General features: G+C 45.1%; 1 protein-coding gene across 1 annotated transcript; it reads right to left on the bottom strand.

The window, feature by feature from the left end:
- On the bottom strand, positions 1-9471 carry HRG (histidine rich glycoprotein). The gene is made up of 7 exons (XM_043594648.1): positions 9200-9471; positions 7172-7288; positions 6237-6324; positions 5868-6034; positions 4613-4696; positions 2504-2605; positions 1-930 (listed from the first exon to the last, which is right to left on the bottom strand). Exons 1-7 carry the CDS (start codon positions 9389-9391, stop codon positions 37-39), a joined length of 1644 nt encoding a protein of 547 aa, XP_043450583.1. The 5' UTR covers positions 9392-9471; the 3' UTR covers positions 1-36.
- Between the last annotated feature and the right edge of the window lie 2397 nt (positions 9472-11868).

An 11868-nucleotide genomic window follows, 5' to 3' on the forward strand; every position in this document is an offset into this window, starting at 1 on the left:
TTGTTGGTCATATTTTTTTTTATTTATGGTTCTAATTCAGAACATTAATTTTTCCCCATCGAGGAAATCAGATTTTGGAAGCGTATATGCAAAAAACTTCAAGACTTGTGAAAACTCACTCTTGAATATCCCTGGGCATGATTCAGAGGCTGACTGAGGGAAGGGCTGAATCTTTGGGTTTAGAGCATTGCTGTGGTCTGGCAATGAGAAGCTAGGAAAATTGGCTTCCGGAAGAGGAAGAACTTCACCTTTCTTTAGTGGAGAGAGTCGGTAAATATATCCAATTTGTCTCCAGTGGAAGGGAAAGTGTCTCTTACCTGGACTTCTTTGTTCTGAGTGCCTAGATGGTGGGCCATGATGGTGGTGATGGTGATCTTGGGGATCCTCACTATGCGGTGGTGGGTCACAAGGTCCATGGTCAAGGAAATCATGGCCATGGGGATGGTGTCCATGGGGATGGTGTCCATGGGGGTGATGTCTATGGGGGTGATGCCCATGAGGAGGGTGTCTGTGGGGATGGTGTCCATGGGGGTGATGTCTATGGGGGTGATGTCCATGAGGAGGGCGTCTGTGGGGATGGTGTCCATGGGGGTGATGCCCATGAGGAGGGGGTCCGTGGGGATGGTGCTTACTCGAACTATGATTATGAGGGTGTCCGTGGGTCCTATTGGTGCCAAAATGGGGATGATGACATTTTAACTCTGGAACAGGCGAAACTTGGGGGGCTTCTGCCTGAAATGGTGGTCTGTCTGTTTGACTTTTGTCTTCTAGAGGAGGAAGACATCCAAGTTCCTGTGGCTTGTGGGGATGGTGGTGATCTCTAAATTCATCAGGCTTAAATGGAGGCTTGCCAGCAGGAGAATGCTCATGCCCCCCAGGGTGGAGGGGATGGCCGAAATGCTGTTGTATGCCACTGATGTTTCTACCATTCTATTAAAGCATACAGAAAAGTGAATATTATTACAGAACACAAAAGAAGTTAGATGCACAACTTGATTTAGACCTAGGGCCTGCAGACTTTGTATTCCACAATTCCACTTTTAAAAATAGGATAGCAAAAACAGTATTCTCAAGCTTTTATCCCCCCAAGTTGACACTTGAAATACAAAGACTATCATCTACCGTCATCATTATTTCACAATAGTAATATTTTGATAACACAAGAGTCAGAAAGATAATCTCAGAGTAAAGAGTGGTTCTTCAGATGGAATAAATGTTGTATTAGGAAACGGTATTTATTATCCCCATTTTTCTCATTTCAGCATAAAATGGTGAAATTATATTCTAGATGGTATTCATCTGTAGATCAACATTTGGAAAACTAGTGCCTTATACTTAATAACCTCAACAGAGTTCTGAGGCTTTATGGTATAAGCATCTCTTAGTCTTAAAGGATGAGTACTTCACCTCTTCCCTCTCCTCCTTCTTCAGATTTTAATTAAAAAAAAATCTGTGGATGCGATGCCTGGATGGCTCAGTCAGTTAAGCATCTGACTTCAGCTCAGGTCATGATCTCACAGTTCATGAGGTCGAGCCCCACGTCAGGCTCTGTGCTGACAGCTCGGAGCCTGGAGCCTGCTTCAGATTCTGTGTCTCCCTCTCTCTTCCCCTCCCCTGCTCGTGATCTTTCTCTCAAAGAATAAACATTAAAAAAAATTGTTTTTAAAGCTGTGGAGCCATGTTCACGGTGACAAACCTGTCACGCCCCTCCCCCATTTTGTTTTTTGGTCTGGCATATGGACATTTGGATTATTTTCAGGTTTTTTGCTGACGTGAAAAGCACTGTAATGAATGCCTTGGTATAGAACAAAGCTTTCTGGCACAGATGTGAAATATTGCTTTGTGCCTCAGTTTATGTATCTTTATATAATATGTTTGAGGCTAATTCATTCCTCTTAGGCTCTATGCTTAATAATAAAAGTTAGAAATTATTTTTATTTATTTATTTTTTTTAAGGTTTTTTTTTGACGTTTATTTATTTTTGAGACAGAGAGAGACAGAGCATGAATGGGGGAGGGTCAGAGAGAAGGAAACACAGAATCTGAAACTGGTTCCAGGCTCCGAGCTGTCAGCACAGAGCCCGATGCGGGGCTCGAACTCACGGACTGCGAGATCATGACCTGAGCCGAAGTCAGCTGCTTAACCGACTGAGCCACCCAGGCGCCCCAAGAAATTATTAAGTCTCAGCACTGGTGCCTTAACTATAAGGGCCATTTTCATATTCATTAGAGGGTGACTGAATTGGTTATGATTTTTACTTTACGAATCTTACCTCTCCCCAGTTCTTGGAATTTTTTATGCTTTTTGTGTCATACCAGCAATAGTACCCCTTCCCCAGGGACCTATTCTCCCTGTATTTCCTTTCAGCCACCTCTCACCTCTCTGCCTCTCTCTTTCTCTTTCTCCCCTCCACCCCCAGAGCTATAACAACAAAATACGCTCTGTGTCTGAAAATATTTCTTAGTCTGGCCTGCTTCTGATAAGGACTCCTTAGGCAACCCACCTCCAAGTTGAAGACTTCACAGTTTATGGCAATGTCATTTGGGGTTTCCAAGTCTGAGACTCCTACATCATAGGACAAATCTGCTCTGCAGAATCCAAAGGCCTATAAAGAAGAGAGAAGCCTGTTAGGGTGTGTATGTGTGTATTCGTGTGAGTGTCTATTTCTGTGCAGCTGGTATGAAGGTTCCCAGCTATAGTTGTAAACTTTCAGACATCTGGGAAAGCAAAAGAGCTTTAGAACAATCAGGGTACTATTATCAAATTTCTCCACTAATTATTTAATAATCTTTCCTAGAAGAAAGTGCAGGTTCCAAAGTGTCTCACTTCAGGTTGCTGTGGTTTTCTTCCCTGAGTGGTGACCAGTGCTGAGCTTTCCCACGGGGGTCAGTGAGGAAACCACATCATTGATGCCCTGCTTTAGGCCAACCCTTCTGCACCGAAGACCCAAATTGCCTGTGCCTAGAGAGAATTAAGAGTGGTGTAGAAGAGGGATTTGTATACAACTTTATCCAGTCCCTTGAAGGAAAGTATTGGAAAGGAAGGAACCAGTATGAAAATGGCTTGCGGGACCCTGTCAAAGTAACCATCCGCGGGCCTTACTGGGAGTACAGAGGCTACCGCTGGCTTGCACCCCTATGCCCCAGAGTCTCCTAAACCCAGCTGTCAGAGGTAGACTAGGACAAGAAGAAATGCTTTTCTAGAAGAGACAGATAATCACTGAGGTCTGAGAATAGTTTTGCAGTCAGACAGACCTATGTTAATTCTGGCTTCACCATTTATTAGTTGTGTGAGTTCAGGCAAATTACTTAAAATTTCTAAAATCCAGTCTTTGTAAAATGGGCACAATACTAACTATCTTTGGGATGTGGGAGGGCTTAATTAAATGAGATTATGCTGCAAAACACTTAACATTGAGACCCCTCTTTTCCAGCTGCCATGTTTCTGCATGGCATCACCCACACCAAGATTATTAAGGATTTGTTGAAGAAGGGAGTGGGAGAGGGAGGTGTCTTTTCTGGTGGCCACTAAGCAAGATTCTAGAACTGCTTCAGGCAGGAATGTTGAACAGCCAGAAAAGGAACTAATGAATGAATGCTTCCTTGCTTTTGACCCTAGAGAGCCTGTTGTTAAACCTCAGGATTATCCTGGCCTTGAAATCAGAAGGCCATTGTTAAAATCCTATGTCCTAACATTTTCTAGCTAAGTGCCCTGGGGTTGAGTGGTTAACCTTCTAGGGGTGCCTGGGTGGCTCAGTCCGTTGAGCCTCTGACTTCGGCTCAAGTCATGATCTCAACGGTTCGTGAGTTCGAGCCCCGCATCAGGCTCTGTGCTGACAGCTCGGAGCCTGGAGCCTGCTTTGGATTCTGTGTCTCCCTCTCTCTCTGCCCCTCCCCCATTCATGCTCTGTCTCTCTCTCTCTCTGTCAAAAATAAATAAAAACTTTAAAAAAAATTTTTTAAAAAGTGGTTAAACTTCTAGGCTGTTCTGTCCCAGGGAAATGGAGGCAGGCGTTTGCTTCTCCTCAGCAGGGTTGTTACAGGGATCCAATGAAGCAATAGTATACATGGAAACTACACACAAATGCTGAGTATTATTAATAAGATATTTCAGCAGATACAGGAGTATCCATTTATAAGTGATTAGGAGAAAAAAGCCCACTGCATTGAGCCTTAGGAGAACTGGATTCTAATCTCAGCTTGGTTATGAACACTGGGCAAGACACTTTGCTGATCCTCAGCTCCACATTTGTCACATGGGGCCACTGTGAGGAATAAATGAGATGAAGAGAACACAGGCACCCACTGATGTGTAGGCTCTTAATATAAGCCGGTTATTAGTTTTAGCTAAGTCTTTAATCCTAACGGGTTAGAAAAAACCTCAGTGTTAAGTTTAAGTGTGGTGTATATTGTAAAATCACAGTCTCATGATTCACTCAACTCCTCTGTGCCTCAGTTTCTCCATCTCTAAGTCAGAGATAAAAATAAGACCTACCTTATTGAGTGGTTGGGGGGTTAATAACATATGTGTAAAGCACTTGGACAGGTTCCTGGCACATAGTAGGTGGTCTCTAAATGTTACCTAGTATTTCACAGACATTTATTATACTCACATTATAGTGCCTGGGAAAATGGCGGCTACTGGAGCAGTTCCTCACAGAGAAGTCCACGTAGTAATTGGTTCTTTCCCCTCCTCTCTAGAAGAAATTGGATCAAAGCAGTTTCAGGAACATAACAATTAAAAAAGAAAAAAAAAAGCAGTAGATACCTGCTATCCAATATGCTATAAAGCACTGTGGGGATTTAAAATCACCAACATGTGCTATTTTTCTTATGACCACTGCCTTTAAAAAAATTTATCACAAATAAAATATATTTTTATTTAAAAATTTTTTTTTAATGTTTATTTATTTTTGAGACAGAGAGAGACACAGCATGAGCAGGGAAGGGGCAGAGAGAGAGGGAGACACAGAATGTGAAGCAGGCTCCAGGCTCTGAGCTGTCAGCACAGAGCCTGATGCGGGGCTCGAACTCACGAACTGTGAGATCATGACCTGAGCCGAAGTCAGACACTTAACCGACTGAGCCACCCAGGCTTCCCAATAAAATATATTTTTAAAGGGGCACCTGAGTGGCTCAGTTGGTTGGGTATCCAACTCTTGATTTCAGGCTCAGGTCATGATCTCATGAGATTGAGCTCCAAGCTGGGTGTGGAGCCTGCTTAAGATTCTCTCTCCCCCTCTCCCTCTGCCCCTTCCCTGCTAAAGTGTGAGCAAGCATGGGTTTGCTTTCTCTCTCTCTCTCTCTTTCTCTCAGTCTCTCTCTCTCTCTCTCTCTCTCTCTCAAAAAATACTGTTTCATTGAAAAGGGCAAATAATATAGACATAATCAAGCATAGTGAAAAATCACCTTTCCTGTACCCGATCTCTTCTTCCCAAAGGTACCACTACCACCTACTTGAGGGGTTTCTCGTAGCCTTTTCCTAAATATGTCGCCCATGTACCCATATATCTAATTAACATAAATGGGCTCAGAGTCTAAGTGTTGTCTCTAACTTGCTTTTCCCCTTAGAAACTCTTCCCAATGCATACGGATCCAAGACATTCCCTTTACTAATTGTGCTATATTCCTTCCATTCCTTCCATTCCATTCAGTAGCTGTTCATACTCCCCACAACCCCAAAAATTAAAAAAAAACACAGGAAAGCAGTGTCTTTGGTATCTCTTGCCTACGGAGGCTGCCACAGGGACCTCAGTTTGAAAGTAGCGCGACACGTGAGGCCAGTGGAGAGGGCCAGGGCCGCTGGGTCTGCGCCTGCCAGGCCGGAGCTGGGCCCTCAGACGCTAGCTGACGTGAGGGGACACTCACCGCTCTGGCAACTCTCTCCACTCGGTCCACTCTGAAAAAGGCAAAATCTCCATTCTCTCTTTTGTACTTCTCCAAGGCTTTGTTGGCTTGGTCTCTATAAGGCTGAGTGTCCTCAAAGAAGTCAAAGAGTACAGGGCTGTCTTTGGTATTGGCCAGTGCCGAAGAGACTGGAGAAAGAAGATGGCAGCCTTCCATTACCAGAGGGTTGGAAATGGCAATGTCCATACTGGGATTTCATATGTATAAGCACGTGGGCAAGAAAAACAATAGCTTCATTTTACAGATGGGTACATTGAGGGTTGGAGAAGCAATTTAGAATTGCTTTAGAATTAATTTAGAATTAATTAGCATTTGAACATATGACCATACCAGAACTTGTGGTGCAGTTAAAATCATTCAGTCTAAGATCCTGAGATTCATTCAAATATGTAGCTATTACCTTACACTGTCCGATCACCTGTAAGAAAGAGGGAATTATGTCATCGCACACTGCCTTTGTCGGGTTGAATGTGAGGGGACAAAAAGTGATGTCACATACTCCTACTATCCATGAGAATCCACCTTAGTTTTCTCTCACCAAGTCCTCTCTCAAAACCTGTATTTTCTTAGTCTGTTTCTGTGGGCTGGGTGCTATATACGTCCAAAACCCTCACGAGAGCCAGGGAGAAACTGTTTAAACAGACCATGGCCATATCCCAAACATTTTCAAGGGAAAACAGTGCTAAAACTCCTCGGTAGGTAAACGTCTTATTTTCTAGAACTGAAATTTGATATACGTGCTTATTCATCTTCTTGCTCTCTTCCTGTGGCGGAGAACCTGGCATCTGAGTACCCACGTGCAATATGGAGAACGAGACCCTGTTCCTCAAGGCAACTACTCTTACTCCCCTTGGCTATTCCTGCCAACGAGGCCAGTCTTCATAGGGCACAGTCACAGGTTCGTATGTTCTCAGACACGCGGACTCTCAGGGCCTGAACCCTTAAAGTGCAGGTACCCCAACCCCCTCCTGTTATTTTACAGCTGAGGAGGCAAAAGTCTAGACACTTGAGGTGATTTTCCCAAGGTCTCACAGCTGGGCATGTTATCCCAAGGGACCACAATCCCCAGTGACTCAGCCTGAACTGGGAATCCCAGGAATGACTCTCAAGAGACTTTACTCAAGGTCAACATAGTCTTCACGAGTCAAGAGGCAGGATCTGCCCTTCCTTGTTCACTCTGTTAGCGCAGGCATGCTGCTGCCCTGAGTAAACAGAATAGACAGAAGTCTAGAATGATACAAGTTCAAAGTACCCTGTTTACTTACAATCTCAGATACACGCTTAGAAAGAGCTGGGTCACAGTCATCCCAGTGTTTCCTGGATAGGACTGGGCAGTCTGATTCTTTCACATCTAAGACTAAATAATAGACAGCTGCAGATTCCTGAGGAATACCGGAAGAACAACATGTGAGTAGCATGTGGGAGCCTAGTGCTTTTTCAATAAAAGCAATCTCTTTATTTCTTTTTATTTTTTAACATTTATTCATCTTTGAGAGACAGAGAGAGACAGAGCATGAGTGGGGAAGGGGCAGAGAGAGAGGGAGACACAGAATCCGAAGCAGGTTCCAGGCTCTGAGCTGTCAGCACAGAGCCCGACGCGGGGCTCGAACTCACGAACCGCGAGATCATGACCTGAGCTGAAGTCGGACGCTCAATGGACTGAGCCACCCAGGCGACCTGCAATCTCTTTATTTCTCAAAGAGAATTCCTGCTTCTCTCCAAATCATCACAGATGTCCTACCTTTGTGTCATTTGATCTACTTCTTTTGAATAAATAGCTTCAAAGAGTTACTTCCAAATGTTCTTTTTCACTGGTCATGATGTTGCTTCTGCCCACGAGCTTTAAAAAGCAACCACTGAGCAGCAGTGTGGGTTTGGGTGGAGGTGTTGAAGGTGCAGGCCCAGAATTATAAGTGATGACAGCCTCCGATCTGTATGTGCAGTTGTGTCCTCTTGCCCAGCTCTATTCCTGAACTTGGATTGTTTTGCCTTGATTTCAACCTGCCCAAAGCTTAAACGCACTGTCTTCTCCTACAAGCTGTCTCTCTCTCTCAACTTCCCCTGCCTGTTGTCCGAGGCGTCATTAATGACTTATTGCCGTAGTCTCTGGCTTAGAAATGTGAGGGTGACCTTGATTTCTTTCCTTTGCTTTTACTTTCCAGGAGCCAGGCATTCAACGGCCTTTCTTTGAAATGTCTCGTGTCTTTTCTTCATTCTCCCTGCTCTGATGTCCATTGCGTGGGGCTGGTCCTCATTGCCTCTTTCCTGAGCACAAATGGCTTCCTAGTTCATGTCTCCTGTGTCCATCTCCCCAGGCACACCGCCCCCCCCCCCCCGCTCCTCACCCACCCACACACCCTCCTGCCATCACTCAGAGGCCGCACTGTGCCAATTTGTCCTGTGCCTGCATGTGTCACAGAGAACCCGGAATGGGACTCACGGTCACTAAATTGCCGGTTGGACCCTAAATTCCTGAAACCCCTCTTGTTCTCTGCAACCTGTGGTGCCTCTCATACCAGCAACAAGTGGAAATTTCTCTGCTTCTGTGGGGCCCCATAGTCTGTCCTCCTAGATTTCAGTGGTTTCACCAAAGGGTAGGTTTTTTGGGGGTGGGGTGGGGTGGGGAGAGAGCCCTCCTTCCGTTAATCTCTTTCAAGGCCTCAGATCCACTCCAAACAAGCATATAATCTTATTAAGTGAAAACAGTAGGCTCTCTTTGCTTCACGATAAGCCTACAGTCAGTCTTCCGACCTGCTAACTGCTCCAAAGCCCACAAAAAACTTCCAGAACACTCCATTCCCGCTGCATTCAATTATTCCCTGACACTCCCCTTCCTCATTCCCTGTCTACATCCTTCTCCCAACCAATTTTAAAAGCTCTCCTTCCATTAGGTTACTTCTGCGTCTATACCACTTGATTGCTAGAATGTGTCCCGTCTTAACGCAGTTTGCCTGTGTGTGTACGTGAGCTGATGATTATTTCCTTGAGGGTCCTGCCGACACCTTATTCTAATTCGCCTCTCCTGGTACTTACTGTTTGAGTTGGCTCAGCATACATGCTTATAAGTACCTACAGACTGATTCATAATTAAGGAGATATTAATAGCAAATGTTAGTTTGAAGGCATCCCTTCCCCCAAAAAAACCCCAACAGTGTAGAGGAGCAGCAGAAACGAAACCAGAAACCCTACCCAGAGCCATTTCATTGTGCAAGGCAGTAAGCGTGGGGCCCGACAGCACATTTGCCCCTGGGGCCTGGTCTCCCAGCTCAGCTCTACCACAGGCAGTTCCTCACCACTTTGTCCAAATGGGCATCAGCGACCCGCAGCAACTGGAAAAGGTAGCCTTTCCACCGTCCTTTATTGATCAGGTCTAACACTTTCCTGGCCAAGGGCTCAGTAGCATCGCAGTCTGTGGGACGCAGAGCGCAGGAATTCTGCAGCGTGAAGAAGGGGATGAGAAGCAGGGCTGCGGTGAAGGCTCTCATCTTGTTAAAACGTGGAAACCATCCCTTGCTACAGTATGTCCCAGCAGAGAATTTTATACAGACTTTCTGAAGATACACACACATGCACACACGATTGATTAAACAAAGTGTTTATGTATTTCTGTTGTGTAACTGGGGAGGGTCACCTTGACCCCTGGTTAAAATACCTGCCAACAGGCTGTAAATGATTAGTGGGTCCTGGGGACAGAAAGTTGAGACATGCCACTGGTGGGTGGGTGGACTTGTGATCTGCACAAAATCTGGATTTTTCTAGTAGTAATGGAGGCAGAGTGTGTTTTGGTGCATAGGCACTGTTTACCTTGGTGTGTGGGTGGGATTGGAAGTAAAGCAGGTTTCCTTCCTCTGCCTGCCGATCGCCGCCAGAAATCTCCCCATCGCTCCCCTGTTCGGATTATGTCCCCAACGTCCTCAGTAGAATGCAGCTGCATTATTTAAGGGAGGTAACACGTTAAACTCCTAATACCATAAAAGGAACTGAATTCTGAATAAGATGGAAGGATTAAACAGCTGTTACTTTGGAGTCAGATCTGAAGTTCAAACCTGCCCTGTTACTCTTAGTGTGTGATGCTGGGTAAGCTATAAAACCTCTCTGATTCTTAATTTTCTCATTTACAAAATGGGGATTCATCCCTTTTGGCTGGATCGTGTGATACTTAAATAGAAAACACAGATAAAGGAACCACGACACGTCTTGGCACAGATTCAGGTACTGAATGCATGATGCTACGTAGTCTTGTTATTATCACCACTGGTGTGTCTGAGAGGAAGTTGGGGACGCCCCAACTTGTCATTCACGGTTCTCAGTGGCCCCCTAAGCGTGCTAAAGAGAACTGGGTCATGTGGAAGAGAATGGTCGTGAGGGTAGTAGTCAAGCAATTGGATGCCCATCTCTAGAAGGGGTTGGGTGGGCTATACCTGGGAGGGACTCAGAATGGCCTTAAGCTGATATTGCACCCCCATCCCTCCAGAGAAACAATGTAGCTGTATGTACTCTTCTTACCAGCAGCTGACCGACATCAGAAAGGACCAGAGGGACTTAGCCGAGGTTCCCTCCTGAGACTAGTGCCTTAAACAGAAGCTCCCCACTCTCCGCTCCCTCTGCAGGGAATGTCCGTAAAGGCCATAGTAATAGTTCTCATACTAGAATCACCTGAGGGGCTTTTAAAAATCCTCGTGTTCACGCCTCTCCCCGGAGCAATTAAATCAGGATCTCTTGGAACGGACCCAGGTACTGGTGCTTTGAAAACTTCCAGGTGATTCCAATGTGCATTCACGGTTGAGAACCACTGGGCTCTAAACAGATCCTGAATAGAGAGAAAGACTTGAAAGAGAGAGAGAGAGGGAAGGGAGAGGGTATGTGAAAAGCAAGGCCTCACTTCCCAGAGTCCCAGGTTGGTTCAGCAAAGTACTAAAAACACGTTGTGAGTTACGCTTGACATTGAACCTTTAATGTTAGCGACCCTAGCTTTTGAATACCGAAACAGGACCTCTTCAGTGAAATGTAGAATGACAGAAATAGTCTGGAATCTGGCCAACGTGTTACTAAGGGGCTCTAACCTGTGGTGGGGCTGGGGGAAGTCTATCGATGAACACAAAAACGTATGTTTCAATGAGCCGAGCTCCTTCATTAAGGCTTCTATTCTTGCTGTACTGGCCACCCCCAGTATGGAGTGCCCTCAGGGAGCTAAATGCTGGTGGAGGGAAAGGCAGGACGTGGAAAGGCCCCCACAATGAAGATAAGCTTTTCCTAACAGTAGTTTTGCTGAGATTAAGGCATGCTCACGAAAGCAGTGGACATCCTTTCCCCCCACCTTCACTGAACCTTAAAGGGTTATCCAATGCTAGTGATGCATTGTATTTCTTGCTAGACCCTGACTGAGACAGGGTCTAAGACTCCAAATGATGCCTCTCCTTAATCGTTTTTCCTTCCTAAAGGATGCAGCTAAGAGTAACAGCATGTGAATATTGTCTACTGCTCTTAAACAAATGCTGTCAAGGCACAGAGGTGACTCTCCAAGAAACACCTGCCGGGATGGAAGACAACTGTTACTCTGCAAATCCTCTGTTGTGTTAGCTTTGCTAGAGCTTCCATAAAAAAGTACCGTAAACTGAGTGGTTTAAATGACAGAAATTGATCTTCTCACAATCCTGGAGCCTAGAAGTCCAAGGTCAAGGTTAGTCTCTTCTGAGGCCAAGCTCTCCTTGGCCACATTTTCTCTGTGTCCCCACATGGTTTTGCTCGTATGCTCATCTGTGTCCTGATCTCTTCCTACAAGGATACCTGCATGTCGGACTGGGGCCCGCCCTAATGATTTCATTTTAACAAAGTTACCTTTTTAAAGATCTATATCCAAATATAATCACGTTCCGAGGTACTGGGGGTTAGGACTTCAGTATATGAATACTGGGGAAACAATTCAACCCATTAATGCCTGTCAAACTTCAAAAGATATGTG

This window comes from Prionailurus bengalensis, chromosome C2 (assembly GCF_016509475.1).
Source record: "Prionailurus bengalensis isolate Pbe53 chromosome C2, Fcat_Pben_1.1_paternal_pri, whole genome shotgun sequence".
NCBI classification, from domain to species: Eukaryota; Metazoa; Chordata; class Mammalia; order Carnivora; family Felidae; genus Prionailurus; species Prionailurus bengalensis.

Coding starts and splice junctions, on each gene's coding strand:
- HRG (XM_043594648.1), bottom strand. CDS start 9,391: ATGAGAGCCTTCACCGCAGCCCTGCTTCTCATCCCCTTCTTCACGCTG. Junction 6,035..6,236: donor TAACTGCACCACAAGTTCTG/GTATGGTCATAT, acceptor TTCTTTCTCCAG/TCTCTTCGGCACTGGCCAAT. Junction 2,606..4,612: donor ATTTTCCCAGGCACTATAAT/GTGAGTATAATA, acceptor TCTTCTTTATAG/GCCTTTGGATTCTGCAGAGC.